Here is a 16897-nt window from a genome sequence, read left to right as displayed (position 1 = left end):
GCCCTAAGACCAGAAGAGCTCCACACCCAAAGTCAAAGACGTGTGAGAGGTGGAGTAGCCTACAATAAATTCATGTCACCTTCGCATACTAGTATCGGACAAGCCCGGTTGACACACAGTCGAGTGGATGCTCAAGAGCAAGCTTTACCTCATTCTGCGACAGTCAGTTGCTACTACGAACAGCAGTGACCGGGAGGATCCATTCAAATTGACTCAATTGACATCCATCTTCCAATCTTACATCATGCCAATGGAGACCTCTTGGCGGCTCCGAGTGTGATCCACGACTCCGTACAACCTTGGACAATATTCCACTACTCAGTATGGCCCACATGAATGGAGTCAATAGATTACTCTAGACAGTACATGTAGTATCTGCTTGACCTCCTTCACAAGATTCTCGAGTTGTGCTCGATAGCCCTCAGACCCATGCTTACCAGACTTCTACCTAGCCAAACAGAGCCTCATGCATTGATTTTGAGTAAATTTTTGTATATCCATCACACTGCTGATGTAGAGAACAGAGTTCTCTCACCCATGTGGGTCGTACCAGGATCGATAGTTCAGATTTGTGATGGAGGAAGTGCATAAAGTAGAATGAGAGGATGAGATCCTGAAGGTGATGATGAAAAACGAGCTTCTCGGTCAATGGAAGGCACGCGGGAAGATTCAAGAGGCATCATCCACACAAAGTCCCCGAAACCGCTGTTTGTTATGCTTTTGTGAACCCCAATTGGGCTGTGCCTGGTGCGCACACCTTTCTCTGGGGATTAACTGAGAGAAGTAGTAGGAAAAGAAAAATCCAAGGGAGTACGAAAAACACTAAACTCCGGAAGGGTGTGGAAGAAGAACGAATCCATCATGAAAGACTAAATAGATTGTTCGGGCAAAACAAGAGAAAGAGAGAGGGGGGGAAGGGGGGAGGTCTGAAGTAAAACCGAAAGCAGTACATGTCTATGAAGTGTTTACCGTTATTACTATGCTTTTGCACACTGTATGAAACGAACGCATCTTGTGAAATAGATACCTGTTGTCAGGCTCGATTTTGACCGCTACCGCCTTTGCCCCTTTCCTCGGCTCTCGTTCTTCTTCTCATGATTCTTTTCCTCTTCTTTTTCTTCGCTCCATCATATGACATGATCACACTCCACTCTTTCAATCTCTCTTCTTCCCAGAAGGGAAACCCCTTTTCACTTGAATTGGGATCTCTGGAAGAGCCACAGACTCGGAACTTGAAAGAGATCCAGAAATAAACTTATTAGACAAAGTGATGTTGAGCGTGTATACGAAGAATTTATCTTTGCGATGGAGGAGAACGAACCCGGGCCAAGCGGCGAGAGGGTGCGTTCCCCGATCGGGCGGGGCTAAACCGGAAGAGGTAGCGCACCGGCACCTAGACTATGGGGAAAAAAGCAATGTTCTGGATTTGCCAAGGATTCTCCGGAGTTTCTTGTACCACTGCACTGTAGGCATTAAGCAACGTCAAGAAGTCAAGTACTATGCTTGTTGGGTTGACAGGTCGTGCGATGATCTAGTGTGTAGGTAAGTAAATTTCAGTCCTATCGGAATAAAGGTATTGCTTGAAAGCCGGTGGTGGGGTGATACTTTCCGCAAAAGTCCTATGAGCGTTCTTTTGACATCTGCTACATGATCGGAGATACCGCTACTCCTGCCTTCTATGTCACGAAAGAGGATTGCGGTAGCCGGCAGCAGATGCTCGGGGATAGCTGCTCTATAGGCACTGAAAGACATAAGTTATGGACTTCGCCTATATGTGTCTGGATCTCGGTTAGTGGGTGATACGAATACAATCACTTTCCAAGAATCCGATGGAGAATCTGCAAATCTGGATACAAGATTGACTGTTGTCAATACAGCCACACATCGTCAGTCTACCAAGCCAGTACATCCGTTTCTTCAAAGATCATGGACCTGGTGTCAGCAAACTTTACCGCGTTTTTGAAACACATTGATGTACAAACTGTGAAGCCGCAAATGACATGTGGGGTACCAAGGGATGCAGGTGGTTTGAATGGGCAAGGACGTCTTTGCCAGGCCTCGTTGCGCAAAAGAGGAACTTTTTCAAGCCGCGGACGTGGAGGCTGATCTTTGACATCTACCGACCCAACCAATTCACCATTGACCTCTTGAAGCAGAAGCACAACAATACGAATCCAATAAAAGCTGCAAAACACGGAACCAACCTGGAACTCGAGAAGGGAAAATTGGAGCGTACCTCGTTCGTGAAGGATACTCACAGGCTTTTTCAGGTGAACACCTGATTCCCATGACAGCGGCAGTATGGAGCGCCTTACAGATTTCAGCAATCACGTTAGTACGCCTCATGTGGAATCATCAAATGTTGAGGACTTTCGACACTCGTCAAGACTGGAACACGATTAATGGTAGGTCACAGCAATCATCAGGGCCGCTATGAAGGACCTTCCTCGAGATTGTGTGCACGTCAAGACAAAGGTCAATGCTCTTAGACGCAGCAAAGACGGTCGTGTGACGCTCTCTATAAACGAGAAAGAAAGAAGATTCGACCACGTAATCTAGCAACGTATGGGAACCAAGCTCATGAACTCTTGAGCAAGACAGCAACACACAAGGAGAGAAACATATTGAGCTGTTTCAAAACCAATAAGCATATTGCAATCCTCCATTCCGATCTATCTTTTATGCCAAAGAGACGTGTTGCTTGGTCTTTCCGAAACTATGTCACAGAGTCACCGTTTCCGGCCTCATCTTCGATCAAAACCAGCCCGGAGGTGTGCCTTACATACTGGATGAATCTCCTCCAGCATATTCCTGAGAAGAAATTTGGGGGCATACTGGTCGCTCTGAACCCTCTCTTTCCACCAGATCCATGGTTGGCGCAGAGTATTCGAGAATATTCGCCCCTCTGTACAATGCTAAAGCGTTCGAGTCACAGGCTGTTGCCCCTAATTCAAAATAAGCGGGGCATTAGCTATTGTGAAGCTTGGACAGAATTCGGATCGCATGAAGATGGATTTAGCAGCGGTCTCGCCGCTGCGGTCAAGCATCTCGAAGCCAAGCTGCCCTTTGAGTTCGCTGGGTCAATTCTCTCAGAAGCGAGGAAGCCTGTATTGGCTTGAAAAAGACCAATTAGTCTGAATTATGATCCAATCAATTCAGCTCATCATCCGCCTCGTAAAGGCAATATCAAGACGAACTTGGGTTGCACTAGATATCCAGATTGCTGCATTGCGGAAAGAACACTTAACTTTGTTCTTCGATAGACCCTGTCCAAGCAGACGGGATCTCCAGAGAAGCCACCTGCCTCATCAAAGTCGTGCTGGAATCTTCATCTTCTACTCCAATTTCGATCGTGGTCTTTGGTCGATTCCTGTTTAGGCCTTCCAGAAGCAGACAAGCCTTGCAGATCGTTTGGCTGGAAAGGTAGCCACAACGCTCACATTTGCCCATTTGTTGTGCAGCGGCTTTCCGCCTGCCTTTCTGCCTCTTGTCATGGATCGAGAACGGCTTCGGTTTCGGCTTTGCCTGAACCGCGTCCCGAGGCCGATCGTTCGCTGAGGACAGTGTCACTTCTGTCTCCTGAGTGGATGCTGCTTCGTTCTCAGCAAGGCGCTTTTCCATATCTACCATTTCTCCATGGCCAGATCGTCCCTTGGTACTGCCACAACCACTTGTGGCCCCTTCCTCTCCGTCTATTCCGCCATCGCAAGAACTTGAGCTAAGAAGCTCAGGTGGAACAAGTCTTGCCATGTCTTCACCACTACGGACGATGTCGAGAATACTGCTTGGTCGTATTTTTTCGAGGTCCTTGATCAGGGTTCTTGCGCTTCCTCTAAATGCCTCAGGGCTATAGATACACTCCGTACTAAAGTAATCGAGTTGTTTGTGATGTGCATAAAGAACGATCTCTTTCTCATATGCATACTTCAATGGCTTGCTTCTTTTGATATCGCTAGCAGGACTTGCAGTCAAGATCGAAGTCGCTCTGGCCAGACGGGGTAGATCCCCACGCAGAAGGTTCATCATGACAGTCTCAGCGACATCATCCGCATTGTGTCCAGTCACCACATGCTTGATGCCCAATTTCGCAGCACCTCGATCAAGTGCCTGCCGTCTGAAAACTCCGCAGTACGTACAATTGCCTTTCTTGCCTACCTGAGCGACCACTTGATCCATCGTCCAGCCGTAGAGCTCGTCATAACCGACTATCTCTAAAGGCATGTCATATTGTACTGCATTTCTCTTGACTGTCTCAAGGCTGTCATCACGATAACCTTTGATACCCTCGTCTACCGATAGCAAAAGAAGCTTAAGACCATAGTTGTATCGGTCGTTAAGAGTTTTCAAGACAGAAGCCAGAACCGTTGAGTCTTTGCCGCCTGACGCTCCTATAGCTATACGTTCCCCTGGTTGAAAAAGCGCAGAGGAGGTGATCGTTTCATGAATCTCTCGTTCGAATAGTGATATGAAACATGCTCTACAAAGCTTCTGATGGTTTTTGGGGCGGATGATCACAGCACGAGAGTCGGTACAAAGTGCGCAAGGGGTCGGCGCCATGTCTTGCTGGTAAATCGTAGTGGCCCGCTTGCAACAGAAGTTCCAGGCCTCTAGTATGATGCGGGCTTGCGTACCTTCATCACCTAGTCAATCGAAAAGGGCTGTGGCCCCCAACACTGCAAATCCTGGCCACGTAATCTCGAAGCTTGTCCCACAAATGTTAGCTAATAGCTGTTGCCTGGGACGTTATCACTGATGGAACTCTGAAGATTTAGTAAGTTGATTTGAAACTTTCTGCTCGAGTCAGCATAGAAATCTCAACTCTGTGAGTGGAATATTGAGAAGTCAAACTAGCAGGATCACGTGGGCTTACATAATCTGCAGCACCCCAAGTGGCTATCTACCGCAACCTACAGAGTATTATGAAAACCAATCTTCTACTTCATAATCGACTTCTCTGATTAGCCATGAGAGTCATGGACAAGGAGACGTGCTGAGACATCCTCTTCTTGGAAACTGACGTACAGCAGTACGTTATGCTCATATGCAGGCGTAACCGGAACGACACCACAGCAGTAAAGTGTCCAAGCTCTTTAAGCGAGCAGCTAGTTAGGGTGTTGCGCATGCCTGCGACGTGTTGCCTGCTGCGTCTACCTGGACACTGCGGAATATATCGCAAGGTCGATTCTAGCCAGGCTTTTTCCAAAAGGAGCAAAAGAAAGCGGTAAGATGCTATTAGTGAGTGGAGTATTTAACAGGCTATCATGCCGGTACGATGTCTCTATCTTGAAACTTCCACGGTCTTCTCTTTCGTTCAGGATATCTGCGAAATACCAGCGTCATGATCTACTCCAGCATTTTCTGTCTCTTTGGCATTGTCTTCACCAATGTTGTTGCTGAGCCGTTACCCATTCGGAGACGAGAGGAGAATGCGACGACTAATCGTAACACTTTCGCTTCAATGACACCCTCAAAGACGCTTGCCTGGGTTCCATGTTACGGGGACTCATTAGCCGCCGAGCTGGGTCCTGTCAGCTGTGCTCGATTGATTGTACGCTGAAATTTCCCTTCGCCTCCACCGATGCCATTTCGGAGGTCAGAGGCTCGTCTACATACGAGTGGTCAATATATGGAAGTACTACTGACTCTGAGCTTCTGGGCTCTACTAGGCGCCTCTTGACTACCTAAACACGTCTTTCGGAGATGTTCAACTAGCCATCATCAAGCTTGGTGCCTCTAATCATACTCAAACCACAAGAACGGTTTTTGTGAATGGAGGAGGTCCGGGTGGTGATCCGTAGGTTGCCCCAAACCCATCCTGAGCAGATGCTAAGATCTATTGCAGTATCGACTTCATAACGGACCGTGGTGCTTTGCTCCGTGCTCAAGTTGGGAACGACGTTGATCTAGTTGGCATTGTTCCAAGAGGGGTGGGATCCACCTTTCCGCCAATCACTTGTGATGCTACAGATCTCGCTTCAGCCCAGCGGAACAGGGATATCACCGACTCGCAGCCTGGGTACACCGACAAATCACTGAACGAGAGCTACGCGGTAGGGGAGTCGCTTGAGCTCGACTGTGACCTTGTCACCCCTAGTCTAGTCCCCTACGTCGGAACTGTGCATGTGGCAAAGGACATGGACTACGTTTTGCAAATCTTGGGTCAAGACAAGCTTTCTTACTTGTATCCTGGTCAGTTGTCCAAGCTGAATGTGTTTGACTGACATCACTCCACAGAGGATATTCTTATGGCTCCATACTTGGTGCTACTTATGCGGCACTTTTCCCTGTATGTAACTCTGCACACTTCCACCGAGCTTGTCTGACACCGTTCTGCAGGATAAAATAGATCGCATGGCGCTAGATGGTAAGAGATTTATGAAGCCCTTCGCGATAAGGGCACATTGATTTTTTTGACCACTGCAGGTATTGTTGACTTCAACAGTTGGTATAAGCCTGAAAAGGAGCCAGGGTTCGACATTGGTGACGCCGATACCGCCCTGAATAACTTCTTCCAATTCTGCTATGATGCTGGGCCAGATAAGTGCGCCTTCTGGTATAGTAGTCCAAAAGAGATTCGGGACCGCTTCTTTGAGGGCGACCAACGCTTTTTAGAAAACCCGCTCCCAATCCCAGGTTTCGGACTCCTCAAAATACCGCTCTGGCGCTTGGGGGTTTACAGTGCTCTTTACCAACCGGCGAGAGGCTTCGCCCTACTGGCAAGCGTTGCAGCGGAGATCTACAACCGTGCCCCCGGTCGTGGGATCAAATCGTATCTGGAATTCGTTAACAACGTAAGCTCGCCACTTGAGTCTCCTCTGGTCGACACCACAACCGGGCTCAAAAACAGCCCCAACATAGTCTACACGATTTTCTGCAGTGATAGCGGGGGACGAGCGGAGGGAACTGGGATGAGTAAGCTTGAAGCTGTGTTCAACAAATATCAAGGAGTGAGCCAGTACTTTGGTGGCTTGTCTTCCCAGATAGAGATTATCTGTTTGAGTACATGCAACCCGTCTTCTCCAACTGCATTTGACCATACTTATGTTTCTTGCTATAGGTGCAGGGCTGCCGGCCAAGGAACGCTTCACAGGTACGAAAACCATTGCGAAGGCCAGAAAAAGCTGGATACTCACGGTTTGGTGCAGAGAAGTTTGAGAATATAAGGACGAGCAATCCTATCTTGTTCGTTGGGAACACGGCTGACCCTACTACTCCTCTCCGAAAGTATGCCTCTTTGATGTTCCTCCTCCTAAGCGTCGCAAATCTGCTAAGCTATGTTACAGCGCTTTCAGCATGTCGAAGGCCTTCCCAGGGTCAAGCGTGCTCACTATCAATGGCACAGGCCATTTATCCTATTCGGCCACCCAGGACAGTGAGTGCACAGCGGAATGGATTGTGCCGTACTTCACAAACGGTACGTTACCCCCGAATGCGACTGTCTGTAAGGGAAAGCAGACGCCATTTGAGCTGCCTACGACACAGCTATGATCAATTTGCAGGCTTTCCGTCAATGTTGGTGTGCAGCACTTAGTCATAATTTCACCACTACACCCACGATAACAGTGTATAGTCTCGGCCATTGTGATTATAGAAGTTTAGATGAAAGGGCTGCACAGACCGATGTGACTTGGATGTCATTGCGATAAGTGCCTTATGCTGGGAGCAGTGCGGTAGTGTATGAACCCTTCAGCAGCTTCGTCGTCATGGTTCTTTCAAACAAGTGGATTGCAATATCTTGATTGAATTCGTTTACCAACGGCTATGTGTGACTTACTGGCAACTGTTAACTAGAAAGTGCCATCCCTAGAACAGAACATTAAATGTACTCCGTAATTCAAGCTTGATTAGCAGAGGCCCCGTATTCCAGCTTAGTGCTTGTGTAAGGGTTAGGCTGCCCCGTTCCGTTAGAGGCAAGGAGTACTTGAGTACTTACGGAGTCCTACGTACGTACTCGGGATTTGGTGGCAGACTCTAGTTAGCGCCAATATATTTCACTAACGCCCAACACCACAAAGCGGGCCACCCCACAAAGCGGGCCAATTTCGGGTTAGCAACAACACCAAATTCTACTGCATTAGAGCTGCTATACTCATTCAAATTGGCTAATTTCGATAGAAATAGCTTCTATAGGCCTATTCTAATGTAACAGTACGCAGAATTCGCTTTTCGCCGCCCTCCTTGCGTACGAAATGGACCTTTTTAGGCGCTAGAGCAGCCCTGACCTGTTCGAGATTCCACGACCGCTGCTTTGTCTCTTTTTGTATCCTTTTTGAGCGTTTGGTAAGCTCTTGCTTCAAAGCCAATTGACGTAGCTCTCGGAGCTGCGTTCGAAGCAATTGAGCGCCAGTATGCTCTTGAATAGCGCTGTGGCCAAGCTTTCGTACAGCGCGTCTTGTTTGAGGCGTTGTTTTGGCCTCAATTTGACGAATTAGTGCGCGTAAATTGTCACTCTGCTTTGGAGTGCTATAGAGACCATCTGACGTAGCTGGGGGTTGATACTCAGGCGTAGTACGTCCAAAATTTCGAATTTCAGGGTCATTGAGTAGTTTTTGCTTATTTAGAGGCCAAATTCCTGTACGATGCCATCCAGCACGAATATTTCGCTCAGTAAATGTAGTTTGACGTGCTTCAATATAGAGCTTGGTAAATACTCTGCGGTTGAGTGTTGCAAGGCCTGTTAGTGCAAATCTTTGTACTAATTGGCCATATGCTGCTTTGAGAGGCGAAAAGGGTCCTAAATCGAGTGGTTGAAGCTTATGAGAGGCATGAGCTGGTAGATAGAGTGGATGGATGTCGTTTTGAAGGCAGAGATACTGAAATAGGCCTGTAGAATGACTGTCATGGCCATCAAGAATCAGAATAGAATGCTTGCCTATAGGCCTCTGTGGAATAAATATCCGCCTTAGCCAATCAATACCAAGCTCATTATCAGTCCATCCCTTTAGAGAGAAGGCCCAAATAATGTCAGGTAGCTCATCAATAGCAGGGAACATATGTAGCTCTGGTGCCTTGCCACAAAAGATGAGATAGGGCTTTAGGGCGCGGTGATATGAGATACACTCAATAATTGTGACCCATTGCGTATTATCTGGCTGCGGAGCAACAGGGCGCCCTATAGAGGCGTCATAGGCCACAAAATTGCTTGTTGTTTGACCCATTTGAAAGCCTGTTTCATCCATATTCCAGATATTCTCTATTTCGACGCCATACTGACTTCGGAGCTGTTCAAATTCAGAGAAGAAGCTCTCTATAACCGTAGGATCAAGCGCAGAGAGGCGCTTAATATCCATAGCTCGAGATCTGCTTGTTCGAAGCTCTGAATGGCGAGAAATGAAGCGAGATACATAGTTCTTGCCCAGGGGCCGCGAATCGCCTCGATTTCGCAGGATTTCGTACACAAAAGAGCGAATTCTAGGGTAATTTGGGCATAGATTCTGCCGCTGTAGATCTCGAATCCACTGAATTAGAGTTTTTTCTTCTTCTAGGGATAGGCGTTGAGTCCTGCGATTGGCTTGCGTACGTGGGTTGCGACCTCTGCGTCGGTAAGCCACAGTCGTTTTTGAAACCCTGTATTTGGCAGCTACCTTGCGAATTGACTTCTCAGCACCTATATCTAGGTCATTTAACGCCTGCTGAATCAATTGCTCTTGGTTTGAGGCCATTTGGACGTAAATTGGTGGAGTAATAAGCGTTAGAAATTTGAGGGTGGTTTTTTGTGGGTGACCCGAAATTGGCCCGCTTTGTGGGGTGGCCCGCTTTGTGGTGTTGGGCGTTAGCTAGAGCTTCCGCATCACCATACTTTCTCAGCACGACACGATATTGAACCAGATGCATCCTGTTGTACGAACTTTAGTGGCTTCTGCTCCTCGAAAACCCTTCCGATATACCTGCCGCAGACTTGCAAATCGACGATTTCCCCAGCCAAGCAGAAAGTTTCACCAGACACCGCGTCAACCAGCTTCAGAAGGAGGTTCTGAAAAGGCTGACGGTGCAGTCACAAGTGCAGAGGTTCGAGATGACCCAGAAGCGAGACGGCCAGAAGATACGTCGCAGGAGAAGGACAGTAGTACGGCCCTATCAATCCCCTCCCCACGGGATTTGGCTCATTACGGCTCCGCAGCGAGACGATCTAAGAGAAGCAAAGCACACCAAGAAGTGAAACCTTCGGTGCGGATCCCGGACTGGTTTATTGACAACAACGTTCAACCAGTGGAAGATATTGGGAGATCGCCAATAGTGTTGGTCAAATGGAGCTCAGAGAAAGCCGAATATGTGGATTCGGCTGAGAATACACATATATACCCAGGTGACGCACCAGGTACGGAGCCTTTGGGTGAGGAAACAAGCGAAGCGACTTCTGAAGACGTTTCCCAATCTCCTAAGACATTATATTATGTCGAATCGTTCCAGTGGCACGAACTTGTTTCGACATCTCGAGGACTGTTAAGATTGCCGACCCCCTTCGTTGCCGATGATGTGGCTTCGAGGAAGAATCACCTTACGCTGCATTATGCCGGTGAAGGAGGCGATTATTTACTCGACGAACTTGTACAGAAATTGGCTTTGGAAGTGCGGGCAGATACAGTTGTTTTGGACGCTTTGGACATTACAGATTTAGCATGCGACCCTCACAATATTAGTTTGTCCGACGATGCTGCGGATGATAGGAGATTGTTGAGTTACGATGTTTACCAAAAGGAAGAAGGACACAATAACGAGGTCCGACGGGAGGACGAGCCCGCCAACGAGTTTGAAGAGCAAGCAGAACAAGACGATAGTTTGGGTGGCATCAGGCCAGCTATGCCAACTGTTCTCTTGGATGTAAGAGGCTCGGCATTGGACCTAGCTGGCGGTGACATGCCGAGAGGGCGACGCTCGGAACGGCAGTCAGGTTCTCCTGGATCCGTGCTGTCGAATCTAGGTTCTTTCTTTGCTGGGAAATCTGCTAGTGAACAGCAACGCGCAACGGCGGCGGAACAGCGTTTGACGCCTCTAATTGAGGCCGTCATAGCAGGTCCTCTCTTGAAGCGGGCAATGAGGAAAGATAGCACAGCTGACATCGAGCCCCTTGAGGCATCACCTACCAGCCCGGCTGTTCAGGTCGATTCACCGCTAATCCTCCACATTCGAGACATCAAGGCTCTGCAACAGACCGCTTTCGGGCGAAAATTCCTTAACGCCCTTTATGCTCAGATTGAGAGTAGGAGGCGTAGAGGCCAAAAGGTGATGGTCGTTGGCACTGATACTCTTCCAAAAGGGGAGCAGTACTCCGTGGACAACATACGTAGCCTGCAGTCTCAGCCTCCAGGGAATATCTCAAGAACCATGGTCATCACTCCCGTGGTTCCCTCAAAAGATGCTGGATTGACCCTGAGACAAGACAAGCAAAAACGGACCAGAGCGATCAATCTCCGCCATCTATGGCAAATGCTGTCCATCAAACTGCCAGGGCTTTATGCAGGTAGCCAATTACAACAAAAGTGGATATCACTGAGCGAAGACTTTTCTATCGAACGGTTTTACGCGCTTGAATTACTTGGTGCTGATCGCCACCTATGGACATTTGATCAGGTCCACCGTCTTGCGACGATGATAGTCGGACAATTGGAATCAGACACTGCAGCATCTGTGGACGATTGCGTGAACCAAGCTTGTACGAACTTGAAGGGCAGCGACAACGCCAAGTTTGCCTGGACCGACCGACAAAAAGCGAGTCGGGTCAAAAGCAAGCCTGACATCGAGCGCACGGAAACCCAGCGTCTAGATAAGATTCGAAAGAAGGCCAACAGGTATGAGAAAAAGCTAATTGGTGGCGTGATCGAGCCACATAAGATAGCTACCACATTCGACCAGGTCCATGCGCCATTGGACACGATCGACGCTCTCAAGACTCTGACCGCGCTCTCTTTGATACGTCCGGATGCTTTTAAATATGGCGTGCTGGCATCAGACAAAATCCCTGGCCTCCTCTTGTATGGGCCACCAGGGACGGGAAAGACCCTATTAGCAAAAGCCGTTGCCAAAGAGTCTGGAGCGACCGTCCTTGAGGTCAGTGGCGCAGAGCTGAATGACATGTATGTCGGCGAAGGTGAAAAGAACGTCAAAGCTCTTTTCAGCCTGGCCAAAAAGCTCACGCCATGTGTTGTCTTCATCGACGAGGCCGACGCTGTCTTTAGTGCCCGCGGCGGTGGACAGCGTCGTGTAAGCCATAGAGAGCTACTTAACCAATTCCTTAGAGAATGGGATGGTATGAATAATGACGCTGGTAGTGCTTTTATCATGGTTGCCACCAATAGGCCTTTTGATCTGGATGACGCTGTGCTAAGAAGACTACCTCGACGACTGCTTGTTGATTTGCCCTCCGAGAACGACAGGTTAGAGATCTTGAAGATCCATCTTCGAGGCGAAACCCTGGCAGAAGACGTCAACCTGCCGGAATTGGCAGCCAAGACTCCTTTCTACTCTGGATCGGATTTGAAGAATCTTTCGGTGGCTGCTGCTCTGAACTGCGTTCAGGAGGAAAACCTACAGGCGCAGAATCACACAGGTGATGACGCATTTGAGCATGCTGAGAAGCGTACTCTGACCGCTGTACATTTCGACAAAGCCCTAAAGGATATCAGTGCCTCAATATCGGAAGATATGAGTTCTTTAAAGGAAATCAAGAAATTCGATGAGCAGTTCGGAGATAAGAGAGGGAAAAAGAAGAAGTCGCCAAAATGGGGCTTCAATACCGCCGCAGAGGCTGACAAGGTACTTGATACGGTGAAGGTTAGGAATTGATCCTAGCGGTCCTTGTCGTGCATAATAGACATGGCAGAGAGCTTAGACGGGCGTCTCTAATGTGGTGCAAAGATACCCACTGTATAGCTTTGAATTGGCAGGTTCGAAGCAACTATAGAGAATGTGTGAATGCTTTCTTCGTCTCTTCGTTTCGGGACTCTTTCCTTGGTTGCCGCCATCTTCATTCCTTACCAAATGAGAATCCTTCTTACGATCCCAGGGGCCCCGTGACACAGGACCCAAGGCAGAACGGCATGGAAATCGTGATCTCGTGGACGGTTTTTCGAATGAACCGTTGCTCACTTTTACTCTCCAATCAGAGTATCCCGCAGATTCCCTGCCGAAGGTTCCATACCTAAGTATTCCACAAGGCTCATCCGTACTCGTCCTCAGCTTTGCTGAACGTGGGACTTTCTTCGTCATATCCCAAGAACGCCTTGCACAGCGGTCTTCTGAAAGAGGTGTCTACTACATGGTTTCCCCATCCCAACCATCCAAGCCTGCCTCGAATTGCTTCCGTGAGCTGAAGTCCACGAGCTCAGCACAAACCCCGTCTACCAGCATTTTCTCTCTGAAGATTCCCAGGCTAGTGAGCACTCTCGAGTTCTACGATACCCCTAGCGTGGCGAGTCCCAGTGCTACTCGGTAACTCAACCTTCTCGTACGGTGCTCAACGTTTGAAACAGCAACCAGCGCTACACCTGTCTACTGTATGGATGCAACACGCCAGAAGAGGCCATTGCAATCTTGCCCCGGACTGTCTCATACTATATGCTGGTACCAACAAATACCACGAGCACTGCAGCATACGTGGCTGTCGCTACTAATGTCTCAGCGTAGGTGGCTCTAAACCCGAGGGACATGAGTGCTGCAAATATAGTCACCGCCAGAGATACCGTGATCAGGCTTTTTGTCCTGTTCGCAGTTGGAAGGCTCATGACCAGCATGGGCACGACGAGGCTGGCTCCCCCAATGAAAGCTAAGATGAAGCGAGAAAGCTTCTCAACAAAGGGCGAGATGCTTTCCGGGGGCTGCCGAGCCAAAAATTCTTCTAGGTGTTTATCCTTCTCAGACTTGGTGTAAGTGCATCGCCGAGGCAGGTATGTCCTGAGGAAGTCTCGAAGAGGGTCGGAAGAGGGCCCAGCGTCAGACGCAAGAGTACAATAGCGGGAATTGAACGGGTCTCCTGGTAGGGATGCAAGCTCCGGGAATGCTTGTGCAAGGTCAAGTCGTCGGTCTTTTGCTTCAGAGTCCTTAAGTCTGCTCATGTCTTTGAGATAGGCATAGTCTCTGAGCGCAGTAGCTAGAGAAGAGGACACGCCACGTTAGAGATCGAGCTCCAATTTCGGCAGCTGCTTATGGGGCAGGCATAGTTTTTACCAGCACGGTTCCATGTAAAGAGCCGTCTTGGCGTGTTATCTCTGCCGCCGCAAGGAACAGCCGCAAGGAACAGCTGCAAGGAACAAAACAGGAGATTCTAAGCTGTCAAGACTTACCATAGTCATGCAAGGTCGTCTTCAGCTGATCCATTTTACCGTCATCGGCCTCCAGATTTGTCCAAAAGGCGGCCTTTAGGTTGGCAAGCTCATTCTGAAGACGAAAGATGTTGATCCGCTGCAATAGGCGATATTCCATGAAATGAACATCATTGCGCTGCGAAGCATGTGCGTAATGGAAGAGTCGTTCAGAGTATCCCATGCCATCTGTGACATCACCGAGTTTCTTGACTGTACCGGGGGCTTTCAGGGGAAACCAAGCTGGCGCTGCTGTTGTTGTGCTAGCCATAGTGATATGGTGCTGGTAAGAAGTGCGTTGGCACACAAGGTGTTAAGAAGTTGACGATTCTCTGAGCTGCCTGTGAGGCCAAGTGATACATATGTGATACATATGCCTGCTGAGGATGCAGGGCGATGCACGCTATGTTAGTATGTACTCCATTGCTTGACCCTATCGGGCCTGCATTGGTGGCTGTGTTACGGCTGAGCTGCCTTGTGCTGGACCATATCTTGTTATGCGTTCAGCATGTCTCAAGAGCGCCTGGTCTTCGTTTCATTCTTAGCTGTTCCTCACCCACTGAATCTGTCGTGACTTTCTTTCACGCTTGCTACTCAAGACAACGGGGCGATGATCACCATATTCCTAAAACGGCTGGGAGTTCGACACTCATCTAAAGACGATAGGAAGACCAAAAAGAAAGCATTGCTACAGCATACATTCGACGATGTACATACCACTTCAATGCCGGAAGCAAATAGCAGAAAAGGGATATTAGCACTTGACTGGGCTACTGTTCCACCGGGGAGTAACGGTGTCTTCTATGGAGATGGCGTGGAATTTTCTGGGTGCCTGCCAGATTACTCCTTCTCTCGTTCACACCATCTCACATTCGCAGATTGCCACGAGGCTCTAGTTGCAAGCATTGACAAAGCTCGCCGGATCTTGTTTGAGCTTAAACTACAAGTGTCTTGCCTGAGAAATGGTCGACTTGTACTCGACGGGTCTCCTCGGCTTCTAGATGAAGAGCTTGTCCAAGCGGTAATTGAGCTTGGGGGTGCGTTGTGTGGACCCAAGTCTGTCACTGCGCTTCTGCATAAGCTCCTGTCTGCTCATTTGAGGCAGCATCCGGGGTTTAAAAAGGAATCTGGTCAGTCATATATGAGATTGGTGGTGATGGAGACAATCGGCGCTAACATAACAGACAGCTAGACTACAGGCGTCGCTACTACGACTTGACAAAACCTTTCGAACTGATATCATTGGATTGCTGAAGAGTGCGCTTGTACACAAAAACACCAATCCAGACTATGACCGACTGCGGGCGGTCAACGAGCAGATACAGGCGTCTGCGCTAGCAGCATGCCAGGATTGGCGCGATTCGATCCTTCCCATATGTGATGAAATTACGAGTATGCCTCTCACATGATTCCCAATGGGCAACCTTGACTGACAGCCTGTAGAAACTCCCCCCTGGAAGCAGGCAGAGGAGCTGGCAGAACGTATGGAAGGACTTAAAGACAGAGCGAACAGACTTGGCTGGCTATCGTGGGAAGACCAAGCATACGCGAAACTGATAGGGCCTGAACTAGAAATCTTCGATACTCCAGAGGGCCCAGACAAGGCAATCGCATACCTAGATGACTGGTGCAAGAAGGCAGAGACTCAGCAAGGGCCGTCAAATGGTACTACTTCCTAGGGGCTGATGCTAACGAAAGAATCGAGTTCTACAGCGCAGACAGCTGTGGTATAGCATTCGGCTTCGATTTTCCTGATCCCTACTTCTCTACTCTAAAGGTTGATGAAGCAAAGCTTTCGCGCAATTTGCAGGACCACAGTCGTGGACATGCATGCGCAATCCTGTGTTGCACAGATCTGAAGTTGGACGAAAGACACCGTACCTATCGATCTCAAGAACCGTCCCGTTCAGCTATCACTGCATTGAGGCCAAGGCCTGAGGACAGAATTCATGTGGCACTCGCGCAGCGGAATTGTGTGCCAGAGAGATACTGATCTTATCCGTGCGCTCCGGGCTTTGGTAGGATGTTCCTTGCAGGAATATGTTAGCTGGCATAAACCCAACGTCTCACTCCGCGCGTTTGGCAAGATTTATCCACAGATAAGGTTGCATACAAGAGCCTCCTTTACACCAGCACTCAACGTATGTACATAAAAACAAGTGATTCGACAAGGCTACATATTTCCTGCTCTAGGGGTATTTCTTCCCAAAGATGCACTCAAAGCATCTCCTTGTGCAGAAGTTGTGGCCACATCAAACGAACAAGATCGACCACGCTGGTTGAGGTATTTTGCACCCCTGTTGGGATACGGAAGGGATACGACCATGGGGAACAAGAACATTGAAGGCGGACTTAGGGGTTCATCTCTGTGTGTATATGTATTTACATACGCGTAGATATGCATGAACATGTCACGTATGACTATGACGGGATGAAAGCACCCACGTAGGCTGATACAAGACTCCGCTACCCACCCCTCCCAATTCCTACTCCGTTCCCCCTTCCCCTTCCCCTCCCCGTCTTCTCCAATCCATCACCCCCCAGCACACCCTCTAAGCACCCTCCCCACCCGTCTCCCCACCACGCCAACCGCCCACCCC

The 16897-nt window shown here is 48.8% G+C and overlaps 5 protein-coding genes across 5 annotated transcripts; 3 read left to right on the top strand and 2 right to left on the bottom strand.

Annotated features, from left to right (window-relative positions):
- Positions 1–3243: 3243 nt before the first annotated feature.
- Positions 3244–4557, bottom strand: EPUS_03403 (Cytoplasmic tRNA 2-thiolation protein 1; the record flags this gene model as incomplete). Its single annotated transcript, XM_007801961.1, has 1 exon — positions 3244–4557. One exon carries the CDS (start codon positions 4555–4557, stop codon positions 3244–3246), a length of 1314 nt encoding a protein of 437 aa, XP_007800152.1.
- A 781-nt stretch (positions 4558–5338) lies between these two features.
- On the top strand, positions 5339–7488 carry EPUS_03402 (uncharacterized protein; the record flags this gene model as incomplete). Its single annotated transcript, XM_007801960.1, has 9 exons — positions 5339–5548; positions 5667–5794; positions 5843–6189; positions 6237–6286; positions 6337–6364; positions 6424–6999; positions 7058–7090; positions 7146–7224; positions 7284–7488. 9 exons carry the CDS (start codon positions 5339–5341, stop codon positions 7486–7488), a joined length of 1656 nt encoding a protein of 551 aa, XP_007800151.1.
- A 2340-nt stretch (positions 7489–9828) lies between these two features.
- On the top strand, positions 9829–13432 carry EPUS_03401 (uncharacterized protein; the record flags this gene model as incomplete). Its single annotated transcript, XM_007801959.1, has 2 exons — positions 9829–12771; positions 13004–13432. 2 exons carry the CDS (start codon positions 9829–9831, stop codon positions 13430–13432), a joined length of 3372 nt encoding a protein of 1123 aa, XP_007800150.1.
- A 118-nt stretch (positions 13433–13550) lies between these two features.
- On the bottom strand, positions 13551–14568 carry EPUS_03400 (uncharacterized protein; the record flags this gene model as incomplete). Its single annotated transcript, XM_007801958.1, has 2 exons — positions 13551–14086; positions 14280–14568. The coding sequence occupies 2 exons, from the start codon at positions 14566–14568 to the stop codon at positions 13551–13553; spliced, it is 825 nt and encodes a 274-aa protein (XP_007800149.1).
- A 339-nt stretch (positions 14569–14907) lies between these two features.
- Positions 14908–15976, top strand: EPUS_03399 (uncharacterized protein; the record flags this gene model as incomplete). Its single annotated transcript, XM_007801957.1, has 3 exons — positions 14908–15427; positions 15486–15689; positions 15741–15976. The coding sequence occupies 3 exons, from the start codon at positions 14908–14910 to the stop codon at positions 15974–15976; spliced, it is 960 nt and encodes a 319-aa protein (XP_007800148.1).
- Positions 15977–16897: the final 921 nt, after the last annotated feature.

Source organism: Endocarpon pusillum, assembly GCF_000464535.1.
Source record: "Endocarpon pusillum Z07020 unplaced genomic scaffold scaffold1403, whole genome shotgun sequence".
In the NCBI taxonomy this organism is placed as follows: domain Eukaryota; kingdom Fungi; phylum Ascomycota; class Eurotiomycetes; order Verrucariales; family Verrucariaceae; genus Endocarpon; species Endocarpon pusillum.
This window is presented reverse-complemented; position numbering and strand designations above follow the sequence as displayed.